The sequence below is a fragment of the Oenanthe melanoleuca genome, chromosome 12 (assembly GCF_029582105.1).
Source record: "Oenanthe melanoleuca isolate GR-GAL-2019-014 chromosome 12, OMel1.0, whole genome shotgun sequence".
Taxonomy (NCBI): Eukaryota; Metazoa; Chordata; class Aves; order Passeriformes; family Muscicapidae; genus Oenanthe; species Oenanthe melanoleuca.
This window is the reverse complement of record NC_079346.1, coordinates 18,310,918-18,328,247: the sequence shown is the minus strand read 5'-3', so window position 1 is coordinate 18,328,247 and position 17,330 is coordinate 18,310,918. Positions and strand designations below refer to the sequence as shown.

Genomic DNA, 17,330 nt, shown 5'->3' with positions numbered 1-17,330 from the left:
ATTTAACTTTCCAGATTCATGTTCCTGCAAATCTGTATGACTTAAACATGAACTTTTTTTGAGTGCACAGGTTCCTATGCTAGCCTTTGAAATATCCCTGTGCCATCATTCAGTTCCTAAACCAGCCTGGTCAAGTTAGCGAGTCAGCTCAACTTTAAAGGTAAATTTCAATTAATTCCTTATTGAAAAGCTTGAGTTCAGTTCATTTCAGAGGAAAAAAACTTCACAAGAAATTACATATTTATTATTGATACTACATTAAAAGTGCATCGTTCCCATTGCCTGATTATTACAGGGGAGTTTAGGAAGTCAGGCAAGTCCCATTTTTTTGCAGTTCCCAAGGAGTTATTCCCAAAAGACAAATCATTGAGCTCTATTCCCTAAACTCCCTTTTTTTCCCCCACTAGGTTTTGCTCCAGCACAAGGTGACACCAGCCATATATTCTAATATAGTCCTGTGATTTCCAAGTATTGTTTATAAAAATACCACACATGAAAATGTTACTAGAGTAAAAATTTCACATCTACTGCTTCTGTCATCCATTGAGCCATTTGCCCTGTCAGAAAAGGAAATTGGATTGGTTTGACATGAATTGTTCTTGCCAAATAGGAGTTGGCTCTGTTTTCTATACAACATTGGAGATGGCTTAGAAATTGATTCTTTAATAAATTGTCCATATTCTTTTTTTCTTTCATAGCACTGGAGGGAATAGAACAATTTAACAAGCATGGTTTTGATCCCAGTGTAACAAAGAAAAAGAAAGGTTATTTAAGATGCAAATAAACTTCAGAATAGAAATGTTCACAGAGGGTTTATGTTGCTGCATTAGTCACCAGCACAGTAATTGCATAGGTAATTAGTGAAGGAGGTCATAAAGTAGCAAAAATGCTTCCCATATGCATGGTCTGTCTCCCAGGTTACTTAATTATCCATCAGCATTTCTATGTGTTCATGAGTAGGAATCCTTCTGGCATGGAGTGCTGAGAGGTTTGTTCCAGCCCCTCATATTCTCCTGTAAATATGAAGACTGAGGTCTCTAGCATAATTTTCTCCATTTATTTATTTAATCAGTGTCAATTTGTCTAAAAAGTTATGCTTTAGGTTATCTTATACTGGAAACTGTTCAGTTTGTTGTGTTTTTCTTTCAGGAGACAGTGCCCTGATCCTTTCAATAATTTCTCAGGTTATCATTCACTCTGTGAGATAGAGCAAGATGGACCAAACAGGTCCAATGAATAATCCAAGAACAGAAGGGAAATGTGGAAATATTCCTAACTGAAACAGGATCAGCTCCATTAAGTGTAGAAAAAAAAGCCCTGGGAAGCAAACACTGATCCACCACAGAAGGTGTCTGTAGTAGGTTATTTCCAGTCAGAATGATCATGATTTCTATTTAGGCACCCTAGAACTCTTCTTCTACTTTAGTAATTGGACACTAAGGAAAATCTGGACAATTTTTGCTTGACTGCTGTCATCAATACCAACTCCTTGCTGTTGTGAGGTGAGGGGCATCTTGGCAATTTGTCCAGGTGGCACAAAATATGAGAGGAGGCTTTGTTTGTGTGTGTGTGTGTGTGCTGGACAGACCTGCAGGTGATAAAGACATCCTTGGACAGGAGCAGGGAGCAGAGACTGATGGCACTGAGTTCAGAGAGTAAATGAAATGTTAAATTTGCAGAGCCTCATCTGTGAAAGCACTCAGATTCTTCTGGGTGAACAGATGTCATCTCATTTCATTTTCTAACTTTGCCTGGAGCTGATACTGTTTTCTACTAAAGACTGTAAGGAGTTTTGTATTACAGAGAAGTCTGCCAAAAGCCCCAGAGCTTCAAGTTTTGCAAGAAGTTAGCTGTAGCAGGTGAATCTATTGCCATCATATGAAGCTTAGACTACTTGTGGGTCTCTAGTCCTAGAAGAATCATAGGCTAAGTAAGCAAATAATATCACTCTCATTGGGAACACTTTAAAGGAGCATTTTGATTTCACAAGAAGGGATGATGGAAGGTATTGTGATTTATGGTAAAGAGAACCATACAGAGCAATTTAAATAGATTCATATGGCAGTGTAGAAAATGTAAAGCATCTCTCTCTGTGGAAGGGGGCTACTTGTATTTCCAATGCAAGAGTCTTTCAGCTTCCCATAATAATAATAATAATAGCAAAGGCTTGACTTCAAATCCAGTCTCATAATTACAAGTTCATTTATCCCCAAGGAACTGCAGCATTTATCCCCAGTGTGCTGTGGCACTGGAAGTGTGGCCATTTCCCTGCCTTTTTCCATGCTGGGCTCTTCCTGGCAGTGTTTATGGCTGGGAGGCTTTCCCTGGCTTCTCCCTAACTCCTCCTTTATGTGCCTGGCCGCGTTTGCTGTGTGGGAGAGAAGCAGTGGCAGTGCCACACACAGGCACACCCCTGTGTCTGTCCCTCCTTGCTCCGTTTGCTGGCCCTGCTGGAGCTGTCCCTGCTCATCCCTTGCTGGGCATGGAGGGGTGGCAGTGCCCTGCCAGCCCTGCTGCAGCAGTGACAAACCCCAGCCCAAGGCAGAGCTGGGGCTGTCAGCCCTGCCCAGCGAGCCCTGCCCCTCCCAGCTGCCTCCTCCGCCCTTTGTGCATGATTTGGATCATGCTGACCCCTCCTACACCGGAGGGATTCGTTTTTGCCAAGGGGATGTGCAGTCAGTGTTCCTGCAGCCTTCCTTCCCGGAATCAGTGCCTGGAGATTCAGGCAGCAGCTTGGTGACAGCTGTGCACGTCCCTCCTTCATCTGCCTGCCCTGACTTTGGACAGTGCTCCCAGTACCAGACTCTCTTACAGGAGCTTTCTAGGTGCTCAGCAGATTGCCTGTCTTGTCTTATGTCCCTCTCAAAAAAGATGGATTTCACACACAAACATCACTTCAAAGAAAAATCTTCCTCCCTGGCCCCTTTCAAACCCAAACACGTGAGAGGCTGTAACCCTCAGAAAGCAGAGCTCCCAGTCCAGAGCCTCTGATCTGGGCTTACAGCAAGAACCAGCACCAGGCAGGGTCCTGGGTCATAACCCACCCTCAACCACACTGTAAATACCCTCGTGTTCCTCAGGACACTGCCAGGAGCAGAGGCACCCAGGGGAGCCTGTCAAGCAGCATTTAAACCTGCCTGGACTCTGAGGAGCCTGGGCTGAGCTGATAAATGCCACTGATGGGAGGAAATACAGTACAGGCAACTCCTGCACTTCCAGTGACACAAGGCAGGTACTCAGCAGCCCTGCAAAAATTTCTTCTGTTTGGGACTCCTGCTGAATCCCTGCCCATGCTTGCTGTGCTGTTCCCTTCCTTCTCCTGGGTATCCTTTCAACTTTGTCAGTGTCTTATCTGCCTGCTTAGCAGAAGGATTAAAATCCAGACTGGTATTTGCCTGTCCCGTGCCTGCCTGGGGGTATCCACTTTGTGGTATACTCAGCACGTTTCCCTGGATCTGCCTGGGAATCTGAACCTCAGCTGTTCAGAACTGCAGCCTCTGAAAAAACCTAAGGAAAGCTGCAGTCACATGCTAAGGAAAGTGAAAAAAACAGAAAAAAATGCTAGAAAAGGATGTCCTGCACTATAAGTAAACTTGGGTTAAATGGATCTGGTCTTACAGATTCATGTCCTGAGATAATCCCAGACTGGGAATGCAAAGACTGATTGAGGCTGTGAGGGGGAGAAGGAGGGCAGGAGGAGGAGCTGGTCAATGTATCTGCTTCAGTCCTTCATTACAGAGCAGAGATATCCAGGTATACCTAGTTGCACCTCCCCTATGGCAGGGGAACTTCAAGACCACTTAAAGATCAACTTTAAGGTCCCTTCCAACCCAAACCACTCTCTAATTCTATGATACTTTCACAATTCCAGATGTGAAACCCAATCTGTGTGCTCAAGTCAAGCAGCTTGCTTAAAAAGCAGCACCCTGTCTGATGTAAAGCCCCAGGATATATCACGTTTTCTCTCTCATTAAACCCTGCAGAGGAGATCATTGCTCAGAGAGGAGTCTGAACCAATCCCTCCAACTAAAAGCAGTGAAGTTGCAGATCAGTCATTTGACTCATGCCTCCACTGAAAGTGCATTTGAATCACAAAGCTTGGATTCAGATCAGAATATCCACTGAGGGAGAATAGGATATCTAACTTTTTCTTTTCCTGATTTCTGTCACAATTGGTAGTCTGAAAACAAACATGTTTTGCTTGGGCTCTGTTTTAGTTAGAGAAATCTGCTTTATATCACATGGTAAGGAAAGCTACAATATTGTGATTATCATTTGATTTTTAGGTGAAATAATACTGGAAATAAAGATTTTTAAATTGCTCAGTTAGTCAAGATTTGAAAAACCAGGATCAACTGTGAAGAATTGCAAAGTGATCTTAGGACATGGAGTGATGGGATGGTGGCAGGTATCACATAAATTAAATCAGATTCATTTTGGGGGCTAAGAAACAAAACCAACCCAAACAACACTTTCAACTTCAGTGAAACAGACACAGTAATGAACTTAGAGTTTATTACAGCTGCTGAAGAATTACATCATTGAGCTTTATAACTCTAGAAATGTATCTGTTTAGTTATTAAGCGGCAGGGAAGAAAGCAAATAAAATATTAAAATGTATTACAAAGGGAACAGAGATCAATACAAAGAAAATAATTCTGCACATTCACAGAACACCTCTATCAGAACAAGGAAATTCATGATCCTTCCCTCAAAGCAAATTAAACTGGAAGAGGCCTAGGAAAGGCAACAAGTGTGAAAAAAAGGCATGGAAATTATTTTAGCCACTTGCAGATGTGGAAGAGAGAGAGCTTTGGAGAGATGTGAAATGGGGCTGTAAAATTTTCATCCAGAAGACTAATAGAGAATTGTTTAATGTCTCAGCAATGAAAGCAGAGGCAGGTTCAAAGCAGAGAAAAACCAAAATTATTCTCATCCAGTGGGTCCTGTGAGCTTGGAGCACCTTCCTGCACAGTGCTGAGCTTGAGGAAGGGTTAAACAAGCAACTAAAATATCAGTTAAAGAAACAAAAAAAAACCTACTTAGCAGGTATTAAATAGAAAGATGACTCCACTTGAGGCACTATGGAAATTACTTAAATACTGCAGTGAAATGCCCGGGGAGGACTAAGGATTCACCAGGTGTATGATGAGCAGGGGAAATGTATCCCTAGGTACTGTCTTTGAGCCTTTAATATACATAAAATGACAAAATAGGAGTTTCTAACATGGCCTTGGCTTCATCTGCAGGAGCCCAAGGTCACAGGGCTCTAAGCTGAGCCCTGACTCACGCTCCAGACCACAGCTTTGGGTTTTGTCCCTCCACATCAATTTTCCCTTCTAAAAAGTGATTTTAATAGCCACAGAGGATGGCAGCTATCACCCACATCAGTTACTGCTCTTACAGTCACCTTCAAGATGACCTCCAAGCTTAGAGATGCTGTTTAATTCTTTTGTAACAACCCCTTCTCATTCAGATGCACAAATACCACTGATAGCTGGAGATGAGCAGGATTTAAAATGGATTAACTGTTCCTCTGGTGAGGAGAATTTCTGAGTGATAAATACTAGCTCAAATTTGGGAAAATCTCTCAGCTTTAGCCCAAAATTCCCTGTTAGCAACCTCTGACAGATTTCTTGCACACCGCTCACAAGCTTCTCCTTGTGGGACATGAAGAGTAGGATACAGGATTAGGTGGCTGAAGAGCCCAGCCCAGATCTGGTGTGACAAAGCCCTGCCCAAGTCGCTGCCTTTAGGGCAGGCTTTCCCTTTCTGGGGTGTCCTGGCAGGTGCCCATTGTCCAGCCTGCAATCAATGTGCATTCAGAGCCCAGGAGCTCCTTGCTGGGCTGGGAGCCAGCACAGCCCATTCCATGGAGATGTCAGCCTTTGTGCACAGACAGCCACACCAATTCTGCAAGGAGCCTTTTCAGCCCTTCTCATCTCAAAAGCTGGGCTTAGAGTTTCTGACATGCTGGCACAGCAAATATTTCCCCACGTAATTGAAAAACATAATTTGTAAGAGTGTTGGCCCAGAGGTTCTCAACACAGGCTGAGATCTGGGGGCAAGCAGAGCATTTTCAGAGCACTGTGTGTTTATCAGAAATAGAATATGTGCTTTAATATTTCCATTCACTGGCACAGATATGCACTGGTGTTTCTCTGTGCACATTTGCTGAGTTCACTCCAAGCTGCTTGGTATGTGCATGCATATCCAATCCAATCCAATCCAATCCAATCCAATCCAATCCAATCCAATCCAATCTAATCCAGTCTTAAAGACTCTGTTCAATAATCTGTGTGAGCACATTCATATCCAAGTGCCTCACCCCTCTCTGCCCATCAAGGCAGCTCTGCCTTGGTTTGTCACACCCAGTTGGGACTATCAGGGAGAGAAAATGGTGTTTATAACCCTGGATAGAGGGATTTTTCTTATTTCTAGTCCTGGTAGTCCTGACGTAGAAATACAACATTTTACCTCATTGAAAAAAGGAATTAAGTGTTAGTGGGAAATCCTCTCTTCCTTTAAAACCTCTCTGAAGATGTAAGAATAACCTAACTCCAAAAATGGAGGAGAACAAGGCAGAACCAGAGAGCAGTGCTGTAAAACACAAAGCCTAAGCAGATGACACAAAAGGAGTTATTAATTGCAGGGCACACCCTGCATTATTCACTTCGCCAGGAGCAAATCATCCCAAAGGCATCCCAAGCTTCACTCATCCCAAAGCTCCCCCAGCAGCACTGCTTAGGACTGCAAGGAGCTGGATTTTCAGCAGAGTCCCACAGCAGTGGCTTTTATTGATACATATTCTACAACCACTCAAACGAGACCATCAGATTATTTTAGTGATTGTAATAGCTCACATCACCAGAAAAATAACTGCTGGTTTAGCTGGCAAAATGAGAAGGAAACTTTGTGTAATAGATCTTATTACTTTGTATTGTCTAGCCCTGCCCAGGGACTTGGGAATATTTTGAATCTGACATTCAAGTTTGTTATTTCAGAGATCTGTTTTTATGGAGGTTACACTGTCCTTGCCAGAACCATAGATATCAAATACAGGCTGTATCCTGAATATTTTAGTCCTAGAGAAATGCCTATATGATAAAGGGGCATGATGAAATTATCTGGTTAGATTATTCAGAAGAATCTCATTTAAAAATGTCTTCACATCAAGGCACGTCTTGAGGAAGGCTGTGTGCTATGAATTCTGGAGAACTCCATCATGAATATCAAATACAGACAATTTAAAAAGCAAACACTGATTTAGAAGAGTTACACTTGGACTAGTTGAAGACTGTCAGTCCCTTCCCACAGAACTATTCTATTCTAGAAGAAGAATTCATCAGGTTTTTAGACTGGGCGTTGTAGTTTTCCTCTTCAGGAAATTTTATAAAAATAAATCACATTCTATCAGATTTCAAAATTGCAGGTCTAATTCCCACCAGAGGACAGGAGGAATTTTCCTTTATGGGCTTTTTTTTCCATTGTTATTGATGCTGTGCTGGCACATAAGTACAAATACATAACTACACATGCTGCTCTACTAAAACTGGTGTGGTTTTTGGGTAGGTTGTGTATATGATGCTAAAGTCAGTCCTTAGAGCACTTTCCAAGTGGTCACAGACCCACAGCGAATGAAAAAGAATTTGATTAAAGCAGCCTAAATGTGGATTCCAGAGTGATTGCTCAGGAAATGACCCCCTGCACCAGCTGAGATGGGTCTGGAGGCAGGCTGAGCTCTGCACTGGCAGGTTGTAAGATTTGATTTGGGTTTTGTACATCTTGTAGAAGAAAAGTCAAAAGTGTTGCCTCGAAATGATGTTACTCTGATTTCAGCAGCTTTTACAGAGTTTAGGGAATCTCTTGGGGGACATCAGGAGTAGTTTGGAGAGGTGTCCATCACCCTCAGGTCGTGAGGGTGAATATTGGGATTTTTCTACATTTTCTTCTGCAGTAATGTAGCGACATGAGAAGTCAACAAGAGCAGCACCAGCAGTGTGAACTCTCTGCCCTGGTTTTGGAAACAAATATAGTTCTTGCAGGAATAACAGACCCCAGAATTTCAGATGTGATGGCTGTGCTGGGTTATCAAGGAAGGGAAGACTCAGGGGAAAATCCTGCACTTGTCTCCATCTCTAGCCATGGGTTAGTCCCAGCCAGCAGCATGGAGCAGACAGAGGAGAGAAATATCTCTTGTTTAAGAGCAATTGCATCAGGAAATTTTGAATATTCAGCTGAATAAGAGCAGACTATCTGTGTCAAATTGCACAAGGGCAGAAAAAAAGTTTTTCCTGGAATCTTGCTCAGCCTTGGTGGGAAAGCACAGCCACTGGAAGATCTCCACAGAATCCCATTGCCTGACAGGGCTGGATACAAGGAGCTCCTTTGGAATAAAGGCAGGCCTGGAAGCTCTGCTGCAGGCCAGGGTTTTGTTAAACCCTCTCCCAAACATCAGTGATACACTCTGGAGTCACCTTTGATCCTGCATGGCCTTTCTAGGAACTGAAGTAAACAGAGGTTTTAGGGGATACTGGGAACTTACATCTTGTCTCTCCTACACCCAAGGGCCTAAATTCCCATGATTCTGCTGAATGTGTTGGAATGACAGTTCCTGAAGCAGGTGCCAGCACTCACCATGAGATGCTCTCTGGTACCCACACCTGGAAGCTGCCTCAGGCCCTGGGGCATGACATGGTGCAAAGCCATCTGAAACACGTGGAATATCCTGATTTCTGTCCACAGTGATGTGTTTGGGTTTCAGCTGGGAGTGATCTGGCATTTTAAACAGATGATTCTGCTAGAAAATCAAATTTATGCACCAGTTGGGGCTTTTTTTCCTGGCTTTGGCCGTTCATCAGATCTGGAGTTTGGTAGTGGCTCTCATACCTGAAAGTAAGGGCCTTTCTGTTCCCAGAGGGACAAGAGCCATGAAAATGAGCATCATTTATCCTGGCTCTCCCAGCTGTGGGCAGGATCAGTGCAGCTCAGTGAGCCTTTGCTAACGCAGAGCAGACTCGTGGGATGCTGCCATTAATCCTGCAGGACACAAACCTGCAGCTGGCTCAGTTCACTGCCAGCAGCTTGCTTTAATGGCCCTCCAGATATAGAATGTTTAATGTACTCCTGCCCTGTTGGAGGCATTTCCAAGCCCAAAGGCAGGCAGAGCATGCTAAATGCCCCCTTTAGCTGTTCTTGCCAGGCTGATCTCTGCAGGTGTGAAATGCTCTCCCAGGGCTCTGTTAGGGCTTCCCTCAGTTCCTGAGCCCTGTGGCACATCACAGGGCAGCAAACATTGCCGCAGTGAAGGATTGCACTGATTGGATTCACAGCAATCAGGAGCATTTTAGAGAACCATAAATGATGCTTTGGAGGGAGGAAGGGCACTGCTGATAAATCTCAGGCTTAACACCATGACAATATTGCACTTTGCATATTGACTTTTTTCCCCTTTTGGTTGTTTAAGGTATCTACAGAAACCCAAACCAAGAAATATCTACATTCTCTCCACAGCCCTGCTGCTGTTTTTTTCAGTCTCTTTCATATGAAACAGCCTCTTGACAAACACCAGTGCTTCCAATAGCAGCAGCCCAAACCCATCAGGCTTTTTTGTGGGACTGAGCTGAAAGGAGCCCAGAACTCTGCAGCACATCACTGCTTCTGCTCTGACCTCAAAGGGACCCTCTCAGCTCTCCAAAGCCTTCTGTGCTTGCTCTGATGAAACTTCAAAAAGCACAATGTGAAATGTTCCCGTGGAATTCGGGGGTGCTGCTGACACACTTTTCAAAGCCCAACCAGCAGCACTGCCAGCTGAGTGGAACAGATAAAACAGATTTTGTTTCAGATGCTTTTGCACTGTGAGGATTTTGTGCTTTTATTTCAAATATCTCTTGAAACACAATGTGTCTCATTACTAAAGCCTAGCAGTGGAACTCAGAAACATCCTCTGCTTTCATTTTTTGCCATTTTCTATATCGGAAGTGAGCACAGAATGTATTATCCCTAAGTTCTCAAGTACAAACAACATACTGTGAAGGCCAAATCCATCTTCTTCTTTCTGATGTTTGGCTTTATGAAATGAAGAAAGTGACACTAAAAGTAAGGTCAAATTTCCTTTGGAGGATTTACAAATTTAAGACTTTCTCCCATCAGAATTGTCATTCCATGTGCTATATCCCTTTTTTTGATGGGCCTTTGTCACCTTCCAAACACTCCACAGCCTAAGATTCCCAATGCAGCCAGATATGAACTGGGACATTTTCCTAGTGTAACTGCACTTGCTTTTAAGGTGGAGAGTTACAAATTCCCCCTCCCTTTTCAGTTCCCACAGTAAAATCTAGAACAACTCCATAACATCTGGAACTTTGTGAAGATGGAACAGAAAGGATCAGTGCAAAACCTCTAGAAGGTTTTAATTAACAAATATTACTGTATGTCAGATTTTGTCAGATTTTATCCTGACCTGCCTTCCCTTCTAATGCATAAATTTCAGGATGTGAAACTGAATTACAGAATGTCAAAAAACCAAGGGAAAAGATTAAGTCTCATATTGAGGGCAAGAGGAATGGCATTAGCATTAAAAAGTTTGGGATCCCATCCAAGACTGAGACAAATAAAAAGTTTTCCTAAAGGGTTACTCAGGGCAGTAAAGTGAAAATAGAAAATACAGTGTAAAAACCGGGTTCAGCAAGTTTCAGTGCTGGTCATTTACTGTCAACTACAATGAAGAGCTAAATATATTTTATAAACACCTGAGGTTTTAAATTCTACTGCAGCTCTCTGATGTTAAATTTAATCACTGTTTTTACATATGATAACACCACTGGTATCACTTGCTGCTTCAAACAATTTATTTTACGTCTTCCTTCTAGTGCTGATCACAGAAAGCTTCTGAGGACTGCTTCCTATTTTGCATACAAGATTCCCTCTTTCCCTGTGGAAATCTCTTGAGGAAGCTCTCTGAAAACAAGAGGAAGTTTCTAAATACCTGTGAGAGTGTCCAGAGGAAGGGTCTTTGCCCCCTGTGGGGCTCCTGGGGAGGGCAGGGGCTGCTTGTCCCCCCAAAAAAGCTGCACACACAGCTGGGATCCTGCATGGAGAGACATCAGGAATGAGGGGAAAACTACAATTAAGTGTTGGTTTAATTTTTTTTTTTTTTTTTTTTTTTTAAAGAGGGAGAAGCAAAGAGCCAAAGCCTTCTGTTAAAATACTATTGTCATGGAAAACAGGAATTCCCATGAGGAATTTTCTTGTGGCTCTGACCATCCCTCTCCTTCCTCTCATATAGTAGCTCTGCACTGCAGCCTGTGATGGCCACATAATTAGATCTAAACTCTAATTAAACTGGGTTTATGCCCATGAGATGCAATAATTGGCTAAAATTATGTACCTGCTTAAGTGTTCTGCTAGGAAAGAATCTATGTAAATTTAAACTTAGGTAAGTTTAAGTGAATTTGGTGGTGAATGCAACGTTAACCTGCTTGGACTGGGTTTCATCAGAGAAATGGGAGGTGCTGGTGAGACAAGCAGAGGTCCAGCCATGGAGAAGGGAGAGGAGCCATGCTGAGCACTGGCAGAAATCAGTTCTTACACCCAGGGACCAGCTACAAATTGTCACATTACACTTTTGACTTCCCAATAACATTTCTTATTCAACCATATCACCAAAAAAAGACAAAATAGAAGTTGCTGTAACTGCTGCCAAAACACAGGTAGGATCCTAATAAACGCAGAATCACTAGGCAGCATTTTCTGGTCTCTTGGAACTGGCAACTAACTTAAAAATATTTGCAAAGGGAAATAATTGACCCTGAGATTGGCTCAGCTGGTCAGAGCATGATGTTGGTAATGCCAGGATTGTGGGTGTGGTCCAACTATGGGCTTAAATTGAGCCTTGGGAGCTCCTTTCAGCTCAGAATATTCTGAGTTTTCTGTTTCAATTCAGGAGTTGCTTTTCAGCCACCTAACCAAAAAACACTTGAAGAAGGCAAAGGACAGGCTGCTGTCAGGGAACTTAAAACTTTCAAAAGGCATTGAGATAGCAGGCACAGAGCTGAGGCTGAAGGAACATGAAGAATTCCAGTGTCTCTGGTGCAGAGCAGCACTCTCTGAAGCTCTGAGGATGTTTTTGCACACAGCAAACACAAGGGGTGAGGTCATTGCTGATTCCTGGAGCAGGATCTGAGGGTCTGCATTCCTCATGTCCCAGCAGCAGCTCAGCTCTGCCAGTGCCTCCTTTTCCCTTTGCACAGAAAAACCCTGACACAGCTCTCCTGGGGAGCCTGCAGGCACCAAAAACCCTTCACACAGCTCCTGGGAAATTCCCAGCTTGGATGCAGGAGTGATGCTTGCACTCCCCTCATACAATCCTGTGGGATTTTCCCAAGTGCTTAGACAGAAGCAGCTCACAGCAGTTTGCTGTGAAATGAGCCATCCTTCTCTTCTGTCACTCCACATCCACAGGGCTCTCAGTCTGTGAGGTGCTGAAACAGATCCTGAAGGAATTTCTGTGCCAGTAGGAGCTCTCAGTCTGTTCCACACTCAGGAGCTGCAGTTTTGCAGACATCAGAAAGAGCTTTGGCACGCTTTTAAGCTCTCAGAGTGGAATTCTGTAGGATCTTCACCCAGCTGTTAAGGACTCTGTAAGGACTCTGAAGACACTGAGAGGCTCCCTGGACATTGGATTTTTGCTGGCAGCCAGGAGACCAGGGAAGGATTCCTGGGGATTAAACAGCACAGGTCTATGTGAAGGAGCACACGAGGGTCAGGGCAGCTGCACAAGCAGTGGCAGGAGGAAATGATCCACAGGAGCACAGCTCTGCTCTCTCTGGCTTCTCTCATTTATGCCAAGTGCCTTGGGTAGAGCTGTCAGTGCTCAGAGCATCACAGTATTTTACTTGCTAGTTTTTGTTTGTAGGCTTTCAAGCATCTTTCTGTAAAATCCAAAGTCAGGACAGCAGGAGGGACAGAATTCTCCAAAATGTGAGTGTGAAAAGCAGGAAGGACAAACAGTGTATCCAGGCAATTCTGGCATGGGCTGTGTTTGCTTGCACATGCCTCTGCTGCTGTTCCTTATGGACTGGGCTGGAAGCAGATCTCAGACAATGCCATTTAATTTCACAGTGTGTGCACAAAGCTTTGTGCTGTCTCCAGAGTGCTCAGAGTCACCACAGGGACAGCAAGGCACAGCCCAGCCCTGCTGTGTGGGACTGCACCAGACCAGGATTTGCCTGCTTCTATCCAACTGCAGGGACATTGAAAGGTTTGCAAGAAAACACATGGCCATCACTTAAATGATTTTTTTTTCCTAGAGGTTTTGGCAATTTGAAAATCATCACCCAGTAACAGAAAACCTCCCAGAGCTGTAACCATTATAGCTGAAGTTATAACTGTACTTTAGTACTGCCCATATAAAGCCAGGATATTTAGTGATCTTTATCATAGCCACTAAAAAGTAATGCTTTTAAGCATTTATCTTTACAAGCCTGACAGATCAAGCTATTTAAAAGCTGAGATTAAGCATCTGGATTGATCACAGAAAGTTCATTCATAGGATTTCTGTTGGAGAGGAGCTCACAGCATCAGTCAGGGAGTGATGTACTCAGAAAACCCACGCAGACACTCAGCTCCAGTGTGAAAACATATTCTCCACAGCAAAAGTAATAAATAACTCAAAAATGTGCACACACAAAGTCTCTAATTTCTACAGGGAATAAACCAAACCCTTCTGAGTTCCCTGAATTCTGACAGTTTAGGTAAAACAGAAAAAAATTAAAATCACACCTCATTTTGGTTGAAAACCACAAGTCCTACACTTTGAAAATTAATTATAGCTCTGAGTGTAACTACACTCGGGGCAATGTACACACACAGCTGTTTGATCTGCTCCAAGTTTCTAAAAGAGATGAGTTAAAGGTCTGTGAATGACAAGTTAATAATTTCTCAGAGTTACTTTCTGATCAGTCAGGAATTATTTAAGCCCAGTATATGCACAGCAGCAGAAGCAGGTGGGTTTTCCTGCAGCTCCATGTTTCCATAACAATAAGGCAGAGCCAATTAAAAGCCAATTAGTCACGGACATTGCTTTGAGGTGCAGTACTTTGCAAACTCTCCCCTCTTCAGTGCTGCTGCCCATTGTGCTGGGGACAAAGGCTCTGGGATGAATGGGGGCTGTTTCCCTGTCTCCATGGAAGCTTTGCCAGCTCACCCCACACAAACCTTCCCAGGCACCTCCAGCACTGCTTCTCCCTTTGATCTTTGCCCCAAACAAATGAGCTGTTTATTCACTCTTCTTCTCTTTTGTGGAGACCCATTTGATGCTGTATGAATAGCAATGAGGAAGGAATTAAACCAGTGAAGATCCCTGCTTCCAGCTCTTCCTTGAATCCTCTTCACCCACACCTGCTGGAAAAGATTTTCGTGATACTTGAAAATTCTCCATGTTTTATAGGTTAAAATCTTAACCACTGCAATAACTCTTCACTGAAATATCAGCATCAGTATTATGTGAACTAACTCTAGAATCTGAAACCTGAACAATCTAAATTATACTGCAGCTCAAAACAGAACAATTTGCTTAGACACCCACTACTCAAGAAATTGTGAAGGATTGCTGTAGAGTACCAGAAAATCAGCACATTGCAGGAATGTACAATGCAGGATCCCTGTGAATGGAATATCCCCCAGTAGCTGTCCAGAACTCTGAAGCTCTGTGATGCTTCTCAGAGTCCCCACTCTGCACGTCTGGTGCATTTTATTTGTGCACTACTCCAGAGTTGTTTCTTCCAGAGCTGATGGCTGTCCAGGCTCCTTTCTGAGGACTGCTATTTCCCTTGGCTTTACAGCAAATCCAGTTGTTGCTAAGCTGAATAATGCCATAAATTGCCAATGCAGTAAGTCATTAGTTTTTAATGCAGTCAGCCCTACTCAAGGGGGTAAAGCAAGAGCTGGCTTCTCAGCAAGGTTTGGCTCAGCTTCTCCCTTACAGATGTTTTCAAACAGTGACTTATGTTATTAAATCCATGATCTTGTTTACTCCTCACAGTTTCACAGGCAGCTAGGGAGCTACATTGGTGTGGCTCCCCAGGAGCAGCTGAGTTAAACAAAGGCTCTGCAGTTCTGGTGTCCAGCCTGGCCTCAGCTGCTCTGTCCCTGCAGACAAAGTCCCCTCCCAGCTGCAGCTGAATTTAAAGGAGGGAAGCACAATAGTTGTGCAGAAAACTCACATTATACAAATTGTGTCAGCAGGACCCACCTGCTAAGCGGTTTAGCTCTCATTTTTTGCTATTTAATGTGTGTAATATAGGAAATATTCAATATTCACCAGACCAAAACTAATCTTTGGGAGAATATGGAGGGAATTTGACCTCACCTCTGAGTTATGGGTACTGTTCAGCTCTTCTTATCAAAGGACAGCTGAAATCCACCTCCCTCTGGTTGTCAAGGAACTCACCTCAGGCTTGGTGTCCAGGTCGGTGGCCCCGTTCTCCAGGAGGTCCCAGCAGCTACATCCCACCAAAGCCATGCTGGGCACATCCTGGTTTTCCAGCTTTCCTGTGTGTCAGCCTGGCTCTGGCCTCTTTTGCAGGTCAGCAATGGAGAGGTCCCAGCTTGGCCAGCAGAGCAGCCCCGAGCAGCAGGAGGGAGCAGCCGTGCCCGGGGGCACCCACGGCGTGGCCGTGGCACCGCGGGATCGCCGCGGCTGCGCCGGCACCGCCCAGCGGGGTACCAGCCTCAACCCAAACCTCCCTGAACCCAGCCTGAACCCAAACCTCCCTGAGCCCAGCCTCAACCCAACCTCCCTGAACCCAGCCTCCCTGAGCCCAGCCTGAACCCAGCCTGAACCCAGCCTCCCTGAGCCCACCCAGCCTGAACCCAGCCTGAACCCAGCCACCCTGAACCCAACCAGCCTCCCTGAGCCCAGCCTCCCTGAACCCAGCCTCCCTGAACCAAACCAGCCTGAGCCCAGCCTCCCTGAGCCCAGCCAGCCTGAACCCAGCCTCAACCCAAACCTCCCTGAGCCCAGCCTCCCTGAACCCAACCTGAACCCAGCCACCGTGAACCCAGCCTGAACCAAGCCTCCCTGAACCCAACCAGCCTGAGCCCAGCCTCCCTGAGCCCAGCCTGCCTGAGCCCAGCCTCCCTGAACCCAGCCTGAACCCAACCAGCCTGAGCCCAGCCTGAACCCAGCCTCCCTGAACCCAAACCTCCCTGACCCAGCCTCAACCCAACCTCCCTGAGCCCAGCCTGAACCCAGCCTGAACCCAGCCTCCCTGAGCCCAGCCAGCCTCCCTGAACCCAACCAGCCTGAGCCCATCCTGAACCCAGCCTGAACCCAGCCTGAGCCCAGCCTCCCTGAACCCAACCAGCCTGAGCCCAGCCTCCCTGAACCCAGCCTGAACCCAGCCTCACTGAACCAAACCAGCCTGAACCCAGCCTCCCTGAACCCAACCTGAACCCAGCCTGAACCCAACCAGCCTGAGCCCAGCCTCCCTGAGCCCAGCCTCCCTGAGCCCAGCCTCCCTGAACCCAACCAGCCTGAACCCAAACCTCCCTGAGCCCAGCCAGCCTGAACCCAAACCTCCCTGAGCCCAGCCTCCGTGAACCTAGCCTGAACCCAAACCAGCCTGAGCCCAGCCTGAACCCAAACCCCCAGCCTGAACCCAGCCTGAACCCAAACCAGCCTGAGTCCAGCCTCCCTGAACCCCAACCAGCCTGAACCCACCCTGAACTCAATCTACCCTGAACCCACCCCAAGCCCCAACCACCCTGAACCCATCCCAAACCCACCCCGAACTCCTGCCATCCCAAACCCTCCTCAAACCGCAACCCACCCTGAACCCAAACCACCCTGAACCCCAGCCACCCCAAACCCCAACCCACCCCAAACCCCAGCCATCTCGAATCCACCCCAGAACCCAAACCACCCCAAACCCCAGCCACCCCAAACCTACCCCAAACCCCAACAACTCCAAACCCCAACTCACCTCACACCCCAGCCACCCCAAACCCAATGCACCCCAAACCCACCCCAAACTCCAACCCACCCCAAACCCCAACCACATCAAACCCCAACCCACCCCAAACCTCAACCACTTCAAACCCCAACCACCCCAGACCCCAGCTACCCCAACTACCCAGAACCCCAACCACCCCAAACTGCAGCCACCCCAAACCCAAACCCACCCCAAAGCCCAGCCACCCCAGCCCCAAACTCTGCCTCACCCATCTGAGTGCCAGCAGCAGCAAAACTCACCTGGCTGAAAGTCCTGCCACCCCTGGCTAGTGAAGGCTCAGCACCAGCTGTACGTGAACTGTGGTGTTTTGTTTTC

The 17,330-nt window shown here is 45.6% G+C and overlaps 1 protein-coding gene across 1 annotated transcript in view; it reads left to right on the top strand.

Moving 5' to 3' along the window:
• The window catches only part of LOC130258319 (EF-hand and coiled-coil domain-containing protein 1-like), a 36,334-nt gene that overhangs the window by 5,471 nt on the left and 13,533 nt on the right, over window positions 1-17,330 (top strand). The window contains exon 3 of the mRNA XM_056501582.1: window positions 15,587-15,723. Within this exon, the coding sequence (XP_056357557.1) occupies window positions 15,587-15,723 (137 nt within the window). The remainder of the gene's footprint in view (window positions 1-15,586; window positions 15,724-17,330) is intronic.